The sequence below is a fragment of the Daphnia pulicaria genome, chromosome 6, assembly GCF_021234035.1.
Source record: "Daphnia pulicaria isolate SC F1-1A chromosome 6, SC_F0-13Bv2, whole genome shotgun sequence".
Taxonomy (NCBI): Eukaryota; Metazoa; Arthropoda; class Branchiopoda; order Diplostraca; family Daphniidae; genus Daphnia; species Daphnia pulicaria.
Genome location: NC_060918.1, coordinates 1,891,539 through 1,906,798, shown reverse-complemented (window position 1 = coordinate 1,906,798; position 15,260 = coordinate 1,891,539). Strand labels below are relative to the sequence as shown.

The following is a 15,260-nucleotide window of genomic DNA, read 5'->3' as shown; positions in this document are numbered from 1 at the left end:
ATGAAGAAAAATCCGCTTTAGTCTCGTGCAAAGAAGATATCAAAACTTTGACGGAAGACTATCACAATCAAAAGGAACTGCTATTGAAATTGACCGATGAGAAAAATGAAGTGGTACATTCTGCAGCCAATGCCCGACTACAAGCTGAAGCGCTTGCCACTGAACAAGCTGCAGCACTGACAGAAGCTCTGAAGACATTACAACAAGCTGTAAGACATGCGAAAGAGGAAGCTTCATCTGATTTGTCAAAACCGGAAGAAAAAGAAGATCCGGTTGGAATTAATGAAACTCTAGAGGAATGGTTTGTCAAACATGGACTGTTAACTAGAGTACCTCCAAAGACTTGGATCCAATTACTGGAGCACTCTGGGTTTTTGATAAAAGAAAAGGCTTCGCATCTCCGAGAAAAAGCTGACAGTCTCTTCCATGATGATCCTAAAGCAGACGACAACACAAACAACCAAAATTAAAACACATTTCTAAACAATCGTAACATGAAGAGGCTCATTTAAAATGTTTTTGGTCTGCTTACTTTCCTCTTCAATCGTTTAAGCATTTACTGTATTCTTTGCATGTTTGAATAAAATTTTTCGTAACTACTCGATTAACTTACTCGATTAACTTACTCGATTTATTTCCATCCGTATTCCCGGCAAGAAAACTCATGAAACTTTCTTTGACCATATCGTTTTCTTTCTTGGCGTCAAACCACTTTACCTGTTGCCAAAATTAGTTTTGTATAATGAAACATCAGAATACACTTGCTGTAATGGTCTAAACGAAAATCATTTACCAAATAAGGATAATTCTCCGGTTGAACTTCTCGTGGCTCAAGATAGACAATGAAGGCAATCTCTCCATTCAAGGCCATATCATGTAATCTATGATTCTGGCCAAGATTCCGAACTTAGACTGCACATCAGACACCAACTTAGACTGCAGCTCAGACACCAACCAACCTTGGAAAAACCTACGAAACAAGGTGAAATGTAATTAAAGGAAAATAAAATATTGTAGACTATACACATGAGCACTTGACTTAAAAATTGACACTTTCCAATAATGGTTTCTACAGTCAAAATTTTCTCAGAATTCCTGTTAATAAGACTTGACAGACTCTCACAGGGAAACACTGAAATTCAATACCACAATGAATTCCAGAAAAAAAAAACTACTTTTCATTCCCACTTTTCCCAGAATTCCAGAACAAACTACTCCCAAAAAATTTCCAAAAATAAGAACCTACTTTCACCCAAGATGTCTCGATACATTAGAGCTACTGTTCCAACAGAAAAGGGTTGGGGCACTTTCTTCTTCACCACTCCAACTAAAAAATAACAATTTGATGCAGTCAGGAACCTGGAAAGAATAAAAAGGAAATTATTATTAGCACTTTCATATTAATTAACCCCATGACATACCATTTAATTGTTTATGATAACTACATTAATATTAATTTTAAAGGAAAAGTACTTCATTTTATATACATTAAACATATTTAAAATTTAACCCAACTTTACATAAAATTACTAACTGGAAAATACGTTGAAGCAGTTAAGGAAATAATTTGAATGGGGAAAGCTAAAATTCTGTCACCACGCCCACGACCACAAAATTAACGTTATTGAAAACTTAATTCCACAAGTGGGAATTTCAAAATGTTTTATAAACACTAAGCCAATTGGAACTTCAATGTAAAATTTAAAATTTTTAATTTCAATTCTTATCTTAAGAGACAAATACTCTTTGTACACCAGTCACCAATCAGGCATCAACAGAAAAAAAACGGGAGAATAAATTATAAACCAGACAACAGAATAAATTCGTTAAGCAGTACGCAAATTCTCTACTAGGTATCATAAAATGGCAGCCGATTCGACAAAAACCATTTCGGAAAATCCTACAAACCCAGTCGATTCGACAAAATTGCATGTTTATGACGTAATGAATGCGACACTTGCGACAGTATTAACGTCAGCGTCAGCAATCGACCCCCGTTGATGGGTGAATTCTAAAGGGACTCTATACCGTATAATAAATTTTAAAAATAAATACAATTACCTTTTAAAAACACCATGTTATTTGAAATGTGAAATCTTGATGGGGTGCGACAATTTGGGAGTTTCCACTGTCTTGCGAATACGCAATAGGGGAAAACATGTGGCGACCTCCCTGCCCGTTTTGCAAATGCTGCCGGCTTTGGTCACCATTTCTTCTCAGCTGGCCATGCACAGAGGGTTCGAATTTACAAAGCGAATATTCCCTCAACGATTAGAAGTGAAATTTACAGAAAAACGAGACATTCTTCTTCATCTTGAATGGTTCAAAAGGTAGATTAAAGCCGGCAAATTATTCTTAGGCCATGATGGAAATCTTGAACCACATCGGGCATCTATTGTGTTTCATCGCCTGTGTGTTTCGAGATCTATCGGAAGAATAAAAAGCTCATTAAGATGGATTCAAAAAGAAATTTTAAACAATTTTCTATTACCTGATGCTTTTGTCCTTTGATATAATAGAGGCAGAGAGAATGGAGGTTAAAACGGGCTTGGTAGTGGCATGCTCCAAATAATTAGAAACAGGAGAAGATTAATGCAATACCTGTTATTATTTTCGCCATCATTCTTTAAACTAAAACAACAAAATGTAGGTCTGGATTCTAGAACCTAAAAGGAATAGAAGAATGATCAGGAACGATTATTCTGAGCAGCTTGCCAGTTTCATAATTAACATTAATTAAAGACATTTTGATTACATTTACATTTAGACGTTTGATTAAATTTTTATGAGAAATATTCTATATAATTTATAAGCAGTGTTTCACTTGATATAACCAATAACATAATTAATGAACACTGCATCAGCTGAAACAAACTTCAAATATTATCATGAATACACATACAGTTTTTAAGGTTTTATCCGACACTCACAGTCTCACACTCGCAACGTGGTCGCTAAATTATTTACATGTTAAGATATTCTGAATAAATCAAAGATGCCATGATATGATGCCAAAGACAAATCGTTCACCATTTTAAAAAGGTTGAGTCTATTGCTACGAAATTCGTCTGCTATAACCTAACCTAACCTAACCTAACCTAACCTAACCTAACCTAACTTCGTCTGCTGTCACCTAACCTAATGTAACAGTTTTCGTGACAATAGATTTAACCTTTTAAAAAAGCAAATTAGCAAAGCGAGTCTACTCGTCGACGAAACGTAACCGAAAAGAAAGCTGCGAGCCAACAGGCAACAGATAGTCTTATACCACTTACGACTTTTATACAGTTTTAGGTTTTACCCGACACTCACACTCGCAACGTGGTCACCATATTATAATTTTTTAACGATCACTATGATCCACAAAAAATTTTCCATCGGCTCGATTGCTCGATTGTGAAAGTCGACGGGACATGCGATGTTGCCATGTTGCTACCCCTTCGGCATTTATGATTGTCTCTGATGCCTGATGCGTGATGCCTAACCAGACTTTCAAAAACGTTAAACAATTTACAAAAAATGCAAAAATATGTATACTAATGTAATGTTTAGTGTGTAACACTACATGGGTAATTTTTTCCTATTGACGTGTTGACGTTTTATCAGGACTGTCCGCCATTAAGAGACACCATGTTAACTCGTGACTCATGAAAGAAAGTTATAGAAATTGAACGAGTTTTATTGCTGGATTGGAAATAAACCGAATGTAAACCAAAACATAATTGGACCCATTGTTTCTCATCTTATACGAAAAGAAATATGGGATACGGAGAACGAAAAAATAAAACTGAACACAGAACCAAATAGGGGTGTGGCAGATTGACACTTCTGTTGCACAAAAATTGATATGGAATTATCAGAACAAAAAAAGCTTGTCACTTCTGTTGGAATAGATGATTTCTCTATTTGACAATAGATTAAGCCAGCGGTTGTGGGAAATCTAATCTCTCTTGGATTGGGCACAGTTGCAATAAACAATTGGCCAGCGCGCAGATGCTTCTTCTTGGTACCAGAGCTTCTCGTCCGGATGATTTTCTTTGATGTGGTTTTCAATAAGATCGGCCCAGCAAGGTGGAATTTGCAAACGAACCTGTTTCCAACTCGCCGTCTGTCGACGATCATCCAGTTGCAAAGGAGGAGTTGCTTCCGCAATTGGCTGTATCGGTAGGTCAACAGATTCAGCCCGCAGTTTCTTCTTAGACGAGGATAGAACTTCGTTATCTTTTGAAGAAGTGAGCTGCTGAAGTGGTGTCCTTTTAGAAGTGATCGACCTTCGACAGTCTGGCAGTGGTTCAGTTGAGTATATTAGAGGTAAAGGTATACCAGCTAATCGTGAGCTTCTTCTACGTTCTTCCTGTGATGATCGACTTAGTGTTTTCTTGTTGGCAGAATGATTAGATGATTTCGATGATTCATCAAGTTTGGCATCCTGATAAATTACAGGAAATGATTCCGGGATAATAAATTCAATTTCCGCATGATCGTCTGTTGTATATGTCGATTCGACAAAAATGACATCATTGTCCATATTAATGCTCGACTCAATCTCATCCATTAGCTCAACATCTGACAGACTTGCCTCGCATCCCATTAGGTTGCCTTTGATCGACTTTTTCAATTCAGTGTAACTTTCTCCATTATTTTCATTGACGGGCGATTTAGTTTTTTTATTTTCTGACGTGGAACTTTTCCCAGAAGATTTTCTAGATGAGGCAGGTGATGGGCCATCGGGCGAAGAAAATTTGGGAGTATCTTTTTCAGTATCAGGAGAAAGGTACAGGGCCAATGGACTCGATGAAAAATTTGCAGAGTTAGAAAGTGAATCAGTATCGACAAACAACTGTTTCCGTAAGTTACAGGAGCGAGTGGGGGATCTGGTCTCAACGACATTCCAAGATGAAAGCTGAGGTCGACGATGAGATCGTAGGGTTCGTATGACATCTCGACGCGCCTTTTTCTCGGTTGGAGTGATAAAGGGCGTAGGAAAGCGCTCTCGAAGAACTTTTTGAAATTCAATTAGCGGAGGAGTGCGTGACGGAGTTGGAAAATTGGCTGGATTTTCCACCTGATGCTTAACAGATAAGCAAACGTCAGTAGTTTCGGTTATAGGAGGAGTCAATGAAAAAAAGGATCCGGAAGAAAAAGGAATGATCCCGCGTATGGCTGCCACTCCAACGCATGTCGGCTCTGATGACTTCATAGGGGTTTCTGGTATAACCGAGGGTTCATCATGAATTTCATCAGCTTCTTTTAGGTCCCCATCCTTCTTTGTAACATTTTCACTGCTGCATTCAACTTCTTTGATTTCATTTTGTTCTGGTGGATTCACATTTGTCACCAATTTCTCATTATTGGAGCCTTCAGGTGTTTGGATGGCTAGTTCTTCTAATATATTTTGTTTTCGACAGAGAAATTAGGTCAAGATACTTTTGTTTGAATTTAACGAAGAGATTACCTGAAATTTCATCAGAAAGCAGACTGGTCAAGAATGCTGCTGTGCGATGGCATGGAGTGATGTGAAGAGTTGGGTGTATTGGCAAACTATTTAGAAATCTAACTAGTTTCAACTCATATTCCTTCTGACAGTCACCGAGTCTGCATTAAAATAACTTTGCTAAAAACTAGCTAATTATTTGTGATTATCAATCTATATTACCTCGATTGAACTACTACTAATTCAGCAAATTTATAAATCAATGGTGTTATTTTAACATCAAAATCAGGTAATGCCTATTAACAATTAGTGAAGTAAAACCTTGTAATATGTTTTATAACAAATATAATATAAATACCTTATCTGAAGATGCATGTATTTCATTCAAGTTAAAAACAAACTCTTCGAGTAATTTCACAAATGTGTTGATATTTGGCACAGATTCAATATTAGCAATTTCTTTTCTTATCAACCTGGTATAATACTTTTAGTCAAATCGTACAAGTAATCAGATTCGCAAAAGATAAGAGTACCTGACTGAAAGTGTAATCAATGATTCGAGTTGGTTGAGGAAATCTTTTTTTTCCAAAGTAGCCTTAATTAAATCGTTCAATGGCAAAAAGACTTGTTTAGACCAAGTTATTCCTTCACACAGAAATCTAAAACTCATGTCGGAACTATAATCTACGAAAATTAACGAAACGAAATTGATTCAGTTACTGAGTCGACTCGGCACGTTCACTTGTTCACTCGGCAGATCTTTTTTTAACTAACTTAAACTGGCAGGGGAAGGGTTAACAATTCGCTTTGTTGCCAGTTTTCCTATGAGAGGCAGAGCTTTCTCGAAGATGGTCTTCTTGATCTTGGCTCCTCCTCTTTAGCCCTCAAGGGAATTTTTGCCAAAAGCCTTTTCAAAATTGAAAAGTGACGCCTCCGGCCTCTGGCGGTGTTAAAATTGGCTTGGCACGATCAAATTTACTAGAATGCAGTTTTCCCAAGTACGTTAATGTTTAATAATATGACGCAAGATAGAAAAAAAACAATTTTTTTTATATGAACAAAGTTCATGAAATAATTATAACTTGGCCTTGGGCATTTTTGCGGCAGTTGGAAACATAATAATTTTTTTAATCTGGCATCACGCATCACAACTGTCATTCGTCGTTCTTCGTGCGATTTTTTTCAGAGAATTTTCAATATTTGCTTTTTTTTTTACAATTAACAACTGAAAATGGCTTTAGAAAGAGCAAGCAGTTTATGGATTGGTGGGGTAAGTTTTTCTGGTCCTTTTTGGCCAAAATGTGTATCAAATGTAAACGTGTTCGGTGATCTGTATTCACTTTTTTGCCGGCTCAATGCAAGTCTCGTGTCGAATGGAATCGTCTAATGTGTTTACTGTTTATATTTTAGTTAGAACCTTACATGACAGAGGAATTTCTTATGCGATCTTTTGAATTAATGGGAGAAAAACCTGAAGCCATCAAAGTTATGAGAAATAAGCACACTGGATTACCTGCTGGTTTTGGATTTTGTCAGTTTCGAGATGAAAAGCAAGCAATGGAAGTTCTACACAAATTGAATGGCAAAATCATTCCATACAGTCAGCCGGTAGTGTATTAACTTTTAATTTACCATAATTTATATTAGTTATATTATCTGTTTTCCCACTTTTAGCCAAGCCGTTTCAAGTTAAATCACAGCACAAACACTAAAGGTTCTACAGCCGATCATGCACTGTGGGTGGGAGATTTGAGTGCTGATGTAGATGACTATGGCCTTTACAAATGTTTTTCTGCCAAATATAACTCAGTTCAATTGGCCAAGGGTAATTTGTAAAATTTCTGTAATGATTTTATTGGCAATTAGCTGAATTTCTCATATTTTATGTTTAGTGGTCAGAGGCAGCAATGGAGAAAGTCGCGGCTATGCGTTTGTTAATTTTTCTAATGAAAGTGATTACAAAGATGCGCTGACACATATGCAAGGTCACAGAGGACTCGGCAGCAACCCACTTAGAGTTTCATTGGCTATTCCTCGTAATTACAACATGATACCTGGTAAATGCAAGCTTAAACTTTTCTTTGGAGTACATTTCTTTTCATACTCTTTCAACTTTTAGGATCCTCATCCAGTACATCTTCTACTTCTACGTTAACTGCATCGATTGCTTCGTCGATTGTCCAGGCCGCAGCCAGCGGCCAGCCAGTTCAACCTCAAGCTGCTGCTGCAGCAGCTGGCTACGGACAGTACGTCGATCCAGCCTATTGGCAACAGTACGGTGGCTGGCAAGGATATGGTTACCAAGGCGGATACGGCTATGATGGTCAACAAGCTTATGCCGGATATGGCGTTGCTGGGCAAATGCCTGCTCAACCTGAAGAAGATGAGTTTGAGCTCATAGAACACAATACACCCGTCGATATTGAGAAACTGAACAGAGAACTTTTTGAGCGCAATCAGGATTTGTGGGATGCACTGGATGAAGCTCGCTGGACAACATTCAATCCAGAGAAAGCCGTTCCGGCAGTTAAAGCTGAGGAAAACGGAAGCAGTACTCCTACAGTAGTGGCCGCCTAATTTCTTTTTATAAAACACTAACGACCATCTCATACGATAAAAAAACAAAGATTCATTTCTGCTTGTCATCTGATTTTGTTTTACAGAATGAATACATTGATTTCAAATAAATACATATTTCCAATTCTTTCATTTTCAGTTTTCTGTATTATCTAGTATATTTAATTATTGACATGATTCTACACCCATAAAACATTACCTCCACCCACATTTTTAAAAAAAGAAACATGCACTCTTACGCAATCGTCAATCACGACATACTTTCTTTTTTCCGCTAGGTGTCACTTTACTAACCAATAGCAGTCGAAAAAAGTTGAGCGTCATTAGTTCACAGCCGGGCAAACATCAGCAATTGTTTTCATTGACTTCACGAGAAACATTTCTAGATAGCTCGAAATTATCTGTTTTCGGCATTTTCTTGACCGTAATTGAACTTTGGTTCAGCAGTATTCTAGCACAAAATGGCTTCAGGAGGCAGAGTACCAAATAATTCAACTTCCTTATCCTTACATGAAAGGTATAAATCATTAGGCAATTTGGGTTTGTTATGTCGTATATGCGATTGAAATAGTTGTTTGCCGCAATGTTTCCCTTGTTAAAACATTGAATCTCCTTGCTTTTATAAAGTATGTGTTGATTTTCTTCTCATTTGCTGAATTTAACACATGACAATTTTTCGTTACAGATTCTCCAAATTACGAAGCTCAGCAGGGGGTCAGAAATTGGCTGGAAAACTGCAAGGGGCTAGAAATAATGCAGCTAATCTTCAAAAGGCATCAAGCAAGAATAGCAGACTAGCTCAACAGATGGAAAGACGAAATGCATCAGTCAGTGCTGCTTTGAAACTGAAAAAGGTGCAATTCCTCGTTTTTAATTCATAACCAGATATACTTACATCATTTATACTGTTATTCAGAAAAGCATCAAACAACGCCTTGGAGCCACAGTAAACACCAGTACTCGATTTCGCGGAACGGCCACCCAAACTCAAAGGAGACTCACAACCAATCGTGGAGCTGGTCGTGGGAGTCAGCGAGGATCTCTGCGAGGAAGTCGAACGCAAGGGCAAACGGTCACCCCAACAAAGATAATTCGAGGCCGGGGCGGACTGAAGCCCATTGTCAGCCAAACTATCGTTCGTGGCGGTGGACAAGGAAACAAGAGAAGCACTCGCGGAAGAATCATTTCTCCATCGAAAAAGCCAGCCCCTGTTGCTGCCACAACCAATCGTTCGCCGACCAAACCTTCGCGTGCTAGAGGCAGCGTGAGAGGAAGACGAGGTGGTCGAGGGCAGATGACATCTTCATTGATTACCGGGCAAGCTGAAAGTCGTATCCAGCGTGGAAGAGGAAGAGGAAGAGGACGAGGCCAACGTGGTGGTAAGGGACCCAGTCGTGGAGGAAGCAGCTTGCCGACATCTCCGCGCGGTCAGACATCCGGACGTGGTCGAGGGCGTGGTCGAGGTGGCTCCACCAAGGTCAGCAAAGAAGATTTGGACAAGCAATTGGATCAGTACATGCAAAAGACTCGTAGCGCTCTAGACAATGATCTTGAATCCTACATGTCTAAAATTGGGGACGTTGAAATGAATTAAATCTGCAATAATCTTTCTCCAGTCGTTACCTCACCTGTGCTGCTCCCCAACTTAAAACGAAAGAACCTTCTTACTAATAACCCCCCTCGCCAAGTCTTGATTGACTATTAACAATGTTTTAGTCCTTAAAGTTAAAAGTGAATCGAATTCAGAATTTGTCTTTGAGAAAATGGTTGGACTGATGTGAAAAGTCTAGACAGAAAGAGATTTTGGACTTGTAACCTTATCTTGATTTCATTCTAGCACTTGATTAAATGGTTCTTGTGCTTTCCCCCAGTTTTGGAGTCCCTTTTTTGCGTGTGTTTCTTGCTTTTCCCTCCTGTTACGGCGCACTTAGCACATGTATCTTTTATAATTCATTCATATTTCATCCGAGGACTTGAATGTGAAAAGGTGTGCCTGTGAAACGAGAAAGAGAAACTCATCCCAAAAAATACAAATGATTAACCTCAACACAAATTTTGATTTTCGTTCCTTCATTCAATCGTCGCTGATCATAGACAAAATTACAACAAATTACTCTAATGATTGGCTGGCAGTAATCAAGCGGGACCGATCGAAGCTAAATTAAATGGATAAGCTACAATTTTCCTACACAACTCAAGTCGAAATCAACTTGCTGATGGGTAACGGAACCCAACGAAAGAGCCACATTGTACAGAGTGTCTGGTGACCATTCGAGTGGGATCCTTGGATAGGTGCCAGCGTGAGGAAGCGAAGGGAAAAGACCCAGTTGACGCAGAAAAAAGCGGAAGGGTTTCGAACTCAATGCGGAGGCTTCCGCTTCCGTCCAAGGGACTATAGGGCATGGCGTATTCAATTTCAAGCTCAAACAGATAATTGGATGACGGAATTCGTGGTCGGAGTAAATGCCCAAACGTGCTGCACAGGCCGTCAATAAAGACGACTGAATCCAATCGAGTTGTTTCTGAAATCCTATATTTGTCGGTACATTAGATATAGCTTAATCAAGATGGGGTGTTATAAAAAAATAATAAAACTTACCATCGCCTTTGAGTAGAATTAGTAACGACTCAAAATCGGTTCGGAGATTTTCGAACTCGTCATCGTCGTTGTTAAAAGTTTGGCTAGTGCGACTTTCACATTCCATCGAACGCCAATCGTCTTGATTGGAAAATTCACTAGTCTCTCGGTCAGGTGATGTGTTGCCAATTTTGCCACGGCTCAGATTAAATATGTGTACAGCATACGCAATTAGATCGTGCCAATCGTCAGAAATCTAAATAGCAGCAGCGACCAAACGTTATCCATTAAATGAGTGAAACACGGAATTGTTGATTGAACCTACTTGGAAAGCCTCCTGCCAGATTGAGGCAAAATGACGCATAATATTTGGCTGGCAAACGAGAGCGATTTCACTTAGATCGCAACCCACATGATGTAACATGGTGAAAATGCAATCGTTCACAAATGACCCGTTCGTCCTGAAGCCTTCGAGAGCCGTTCCGTATCGGGCCATTATTGTTTTTGTGCAGAATTGATTCAAATGCTGATGCAAATTAAAATCCCTCGCTCCCCCTGGCTCCTGGTGAGGGACCCGCTCGAGTATCAGCATCAACAGATGGTTGGCTGTGATGACGTCGCAAAGATAGCACCGACTCTGAATGTCCGGATTGAATTGTAAGAGTTGGAGCAGAAATAATTGTCGAATGTCCCGGGCCGCCGGAAGATTACGACACAGCTGCTTGCAAACTCGTTCCTGCAACTCTCGCCGAAGTGCATGTTTTTCAAAATTGTTAGAAGGACGAGTGTGTTCCTCCAAAATTCGTAAATACTCAAGGATGGCCTTCACGCTTCGATGCAATCGCCTCTTATTCGATTCCAGATCGGCTGAGGGCACCAGTCGCAACGAGTTCATTTCGAATTCTTCCGTTTGGCGCACACTCTCCCACGTTAGGTAACAGAGAATGTCAATCATGAAAATGTCTTTGAAAAGATTCAAATTCATTTTCAACTGGGAAACGAAGGGCAAAAAGTAGGAAATGAACCAAACGAAATCCGAATTGTCATTCTGATTGACATTATTCTCCTTCTGGAGAAGCAATTGCTCGTGGAGCTGAGACACCAGAATGTTGTAACCTATAAACGAAAACGATTGAGGTTAAACCGAAAAAAAAGAAAGTCTTTTGACGCGACACTATTTGACTATTAAGTTGTATGTCTAGTGTTACCTCGCAGTAGGAAATTGAGAGTGAATTGTGTTAATAGTTTTGACATTTCTTTTTCGGTTGGCTCAGGCTGGAAAAATTCTGTGACGTCATGCGACATTCGACGTCGATTAGCTGGTTTCTGATTAAAACAAATTTTAAATGACAATAATGGAGAAATATCGAAAAGCTGAACCGGTTTTTACCAGATGAGCATTTGCAGAATTCTCAAGTGATCGCGACAAAATAGGGCGGTCACTATCACCTGACGCCGTCACGCTCACGCCTATACCAAAAAAGTTCGGCACTCCATTTTGGTCATTCCGCTCTTTGTAGAATAGCGCAATGAGCTCAGCTATCGTTGTTATCCATTTTGCCTGTGTATAATTCGTGAAAAGAGTTAAACTGTAGTTATATTGCGGGTTGAATCTTAATTGCGCATTATTAAGAACGTACTTTTTCCGCGTGAGCCAGCAAATTGATCAGGAGACGATCGATTCCCAGTGTAAACAAATTCCACAAAATGCAATTTTTCGACAAATGAGAGCCGATATCGCTGCGATGATACGTGAAATTCCCAACGAAACTATTGGGACGAACAATGTTGGATACTGTCACAATAGACTCACCGGATATTTCGTTGGCAAAATCTTCGGAAATGCACAAGTTGTTGCGAAAGTGTACGAGGGAATCGCTGATATACCTGCACTCTTCTTTCGACAATGACTCCTGCGGGAAAATAAAAAATAAAAAATTTTAAAATAATAGAATTTCGAGTTTGTTTTGGTTTTGTTTTTTTAGAAAACAAAGCGAAGGTTATACTTTCTCTAAAAGACGTTGAAGGTCGTTGAAAACAGGTTGAAGTGTTATTCGGTCCATTGCAAAGTAGAGGTAGATAAAAGCCGAAATGTCAAATGTCCTGCTCGTGTGTCCAGTTTAAAATATTTGGATCGGATCTGGCTGGCGACTATCGAAACGGCTGGCTTGATACGCATTACGTTGAGAACTGTTTAGAGTGTTGGGGAGGGTCTTGCATACGGCCGGGTTCTTGCTGAACTGAAGTCCAGTTTGAAAAAACCACAGGAGTACATCTAAATTGCATCGGCTTTTATACGAAGGTTTTTTGTTTGTTTGTCTTATTCAGATTCCATTTTGTTCCAGGAAAGGGAGGGAGCTAGCAGTTTACAATATTTTGAAGACGGAAAAGCAGATTCCATTTTGTTCCAGGAAAAGGGAGGGAGCAGTTCACAAAATTTTGAAGACGGAAAAGGCGGTGCTTGAGCACAAACAAATTGAAAAATAAAACGTTTGTGCAGATTTGGCTTATTTTTTAGTACCAATATTCCTTTGGGCTTTGCCGAACATTTCGTTTTGAAATTTTTATATTCAATAAAAATGTTATGCTTATCGCAAGTTGAGTTGAGGTTATACGTAAGTTAGAAACGCATATTTCATTGCTAGCCTAATACTTGTGGCCTGTATAAAAAAGGGTAAAAAGATATTATTGCTTAAATGGTTTGCATTTGATGCGCGAACTGCGTACCGCGGTATTTATAGGAAAACAAAAGTTACAGGGAAAATTCGAACCAAAATATATTTTTTTAAATGTGATCTTTTTATCGTCAAGGTGAAAAGGAATTGGCAATGAGATTTTGCAAATTTATCAGTCATTTCAATTCTCAAAAGTAGTAGAAATGTTTTAAACATTTTCTTCCTAACCCCCCCTCATTTACATTTGGCTCGCCATTTCTGGACGATTCGTTTCCTGAGAACAGACTGCACGAATCTCTAAAGTACTTCCACGTGCTAATTCAATGTCCTTGAGATTTTTGTTTCGCCGTTCCGGGTAAGAGTGACGGGTTGATTCGAAGAACGCAAATTTGAGCATATTTCATAGAAACTTTTTTTTATTGTGGCGACATCATTATTTCAACAACGTATTTCAATTTTTAAAAAATGTGGCCACTAAATTGTGTGCCATGTTGAGATTTTTTTTCTTTATTCACTCCTATTTCACGACGCAATTAAACTTTTTCATTTTTCACGCAAGAGCGCTATACCGATATTATTTTTGGTTCATCCCGCTCTTGCTGCTTTCTAATAGGAAAAGACCGTGAATGGAGATGGACGTGAAGTGCGCAAATCGCTGTCATCGTGAGTTGCAAAACACACCGGACTTCAGAGCTTATAAATATGACAAGGAATCATTACGAGGATTTAGTCCTGTAATGTAGACTAAATTTAATATACTGACTGACAGTTGCCAGTCAGCATCAAGCCAGAATCTGAAACTCAACTTTCCTTATACACTGTTGGAGCTTTCGCTGGCGTGAAATTCTCACGTTTTATATTTGTGCGAAAATGGACGAGTTTCGGACATTTCTCCGCCCTGGCGGAAAACGAACGCTATTTATTGCATCATTCCTCTTATTTGTATTGGCGTGTTGCAATTATCTCAGCCTAAGGTAGGATATGTGCCAACTGCGTATTTATTTATAGTTAACAAGAAGCGAAGGCCAGAAGTAGTTTGAGTTCGTCAGTCGACTTATCGACGATCTCTCCCGCGTCTATACCTAAACAACTGGCCCATAGCACTAGCTATGTCATAATAACCACAAGCTTGTACCTGTTTTCAAAAATGAATGATATTTGGCAATGGCCACAGCACGTATATAATATGCGCCAACTTGCAACAAGCTATTGGCAGAAAATATATCAGAAAATTTAATTAACAACGCTCACTGCGCTCAGAGTAAATTCCAGCTGTTTAAAAAAAAGGGGGTGGGGTCGGGCCCATACACAAAAGAAGAGAAAGCCAAATGAAGAAAAATGAAGATGACTGATTGGCGTGACGGCTCCGTGATCAAGCGAAATTCAATAGCTGCAATCAGTTATCACCACATTCCTTCATTCCTTATCGAGGTCACATTTTTCGAAATGACAATCCAGCTTATTATTGTCCCCCGTTATATATCCATCTAGCATGGGACGTATAGTCGAATGGTTGAAGGTGAACTACATGAAATGGCACAATTAGACACGTGTTGTTCGTTACGTCGCCCCGATTCTGCGTGATTATTCCCAAAACTTTCAACTTTTCTTTGGAATCAGACCAGTTATTCTCAAATAGATATTTTTTGTTTAATACGCAAAGAGAGAAATATATATCATATTCACGCTCGGTGCTTATAGACAGTCTGAGATGAATTGCGGCAAAGAAAGTCAGAAATATAATCTAACGAAAAAGCATCAACCCTTGCGCAAATGCCGCGCGCGCGCGCATCAAAGAAATCAGTTGTGCGTGAAGCCCGAAGGAAACAGTGAAACACAGCGCGCGGACATGCCTATATACATAGAACTAGTATATCGGGGCCGTATATAGAATAATAGACAACGTGCATTTGATTTTTTATATACCGGGTTGAACAATTTGTTCGTGGTTCATAAATGGATTAAATGTTTTCTTCTTTTCCAAACCGCTGAGGTG

The 15,260-nt window shown here is 39.0% G+C and overlaps 4 protein-coding genes and 2 long non-coding RNA genes across 16 annotated transcripts; 2 read left to right on the top strand and 4 right to left on the bottom strand.

Moving 5' to 3' along the window:
* Window position 1: 1 nt before the first annotated feature.
* Window positions 2-837, bottom strand: LOC124343859. 2 transcript variants are annotated; one of them, XR_006919368.1, is made up of 4 exons: window positions 794-837; window positions 627-717; window positions 334-435; window positions 2-237 (listed from the first exon to the last, which is right to left on the bottom strand). It is a non-coding gene; the product is annotated as an uncharacterized LOC124343859 (long non-coding RNA). The 2 variants fall into 2 exon arrangements; XR_006919367.1 differs by having other exon boundaries at window positions 2-435.
* A 105-nt stretch (window positions 838-942) lies between these two features.
* On the bottom strand, window positions 943-3,431 carry LOC124343840. Of its 8 annotated transcripts, XR_006919322.1 has the most exons (6): window positions 3,173-3,431; window positions 2,492-2,666; window positions 2,289-2,425; window positions 2,062-2,220; window positions 1,247-1,359; window positions 943-970 (listed from the first exon to the last, which is right to left on the bottom strand). It is a non-coding gene; the product is annotated as an uncharacterized LOC124343840 (long non-coding RNA). The 8 variants fall into 8 exon arrangements; XR_006919319.1 differs by having other exon boundaries at window positions 2,062-2,425; XR_006919325.1 differs by having other exon boundaries at window positions 2,062-2,425; window positions 3,302-3,431.
* Window positions 3,432-3,664: 233 nt separating this feature from the next.
* LOC124343630 lies at window positions 3,665-6,250 on the bottom strand. 3 transcript variants are annotated; one of them, XM_046797033.1, is made up of 5 exons: window positions 5,968-6,250; window positions 5,793-5,907; window positions 5,657-5,730; window positions 5,456-5,595; window positions 3,665-5,382 (listed from the first exon to the last, which is right to left on the bottom strand). In XM_046797033.1, the coding sequence occupies exons 1-5, from the start codon at window positions 6,102-6,104 to the stop codon at window positions 3,941-3,943; spliced, it is 1,908 nt and encodes a 635-aa protein (XP_046652989.1). In that variant the 5' UTR covers window positions 6,105-6,250; the 3' UTR covers window positions 3,665-3,940. The 3 variants fall into 3 exon arrangements, with proteins under 3 accessions (XP_046652989.1, XP_046652990.1, XP_046652988.1); XM_046797034.1 differs by having other exon boundaries at window positions 3,665-5,058; window positions 5,968-6,247; XM_046797032.1 differs by having other exon boundaries at window positions 3,665-5,385; window positions 5,968-6,245.
* Window positions 6,251-6,456: 206 nt separating this feature from the next.
* LOC124343714 (tRNA selenocysteine 1-associated protein 1-like) lies at window positions 6,457-8,122 on the top strand. The gene is made up of 5 exons (XM_046797166.1): window positions 6,457-6,704; window positions 6,845-7,042; window positions 7,109-7,259; window positions 7,327-7,491; window positions 7,554-8,122. The coding sequence occupies exons 1-5, from the start codon at window positions 6,666-6,668 to the stop codon at window positions 8,009-8,011; spliced, it is 1,011 nt and encodes a 336-aa protein (XP_046653122.1). The 5' UTR covers window positions 6,457-6,665; the 3' UTR covers window positions 8,012-8,122.
* Window positions 8,123-8,314: 192 nt separating this feature from the next.
* On the top strand, window positions 8,315-10,058 carry LOC124343741 (chromatin target of PRMT1 protein-like). Its single transcript, XM_046797206.1, has 3 exons — window positions 8,315-8,528; window positions 8,697-8,865; window positions 8,928-10,058. Exons 1-3 carry the CDS (start codon window positions 8,473-8,475, stop codon window positions 9,603-9,605), a joined length of 903 nt encoding a protein of 300 aa, XP_046653162.1. The 5' UTR covers window positions 8,315-8,472; the 3' UTR covers window positions 9,606-10,058.
* A 17-nt stretch (window positions 10,059-10,075) lies between these two features.
* On the bottom strand, window positions 10,076-12,842 carry LOC124343621 (protein timeless-like). Its single transcript, XM_046797015.1, has 7 exons — window positions 12,596-12,842; window positions 12,230-12,502; window positions 11,980-12,150; window positions 11,798-11,915; window positions 10,915-11,705; window positions 10,611-10,845; window positions 10,076-10,541 (listed from the first exon to the last, which is right to left on the bottom strand). Exons 1-7 carry the CDS (start codon window positions 12,650-12,652, stop codon window positions 10,186-10,188), a joined length of 2,001 nt encoding a protein of 666 aa, XP_046652971.1. The 5' UTR covers window positions 12,653-12,842; the 3' UTR covers window positions 10,076-10,185.
* Window positions 12,843-15,260: the final 2,418 nt, after the last annotated feature.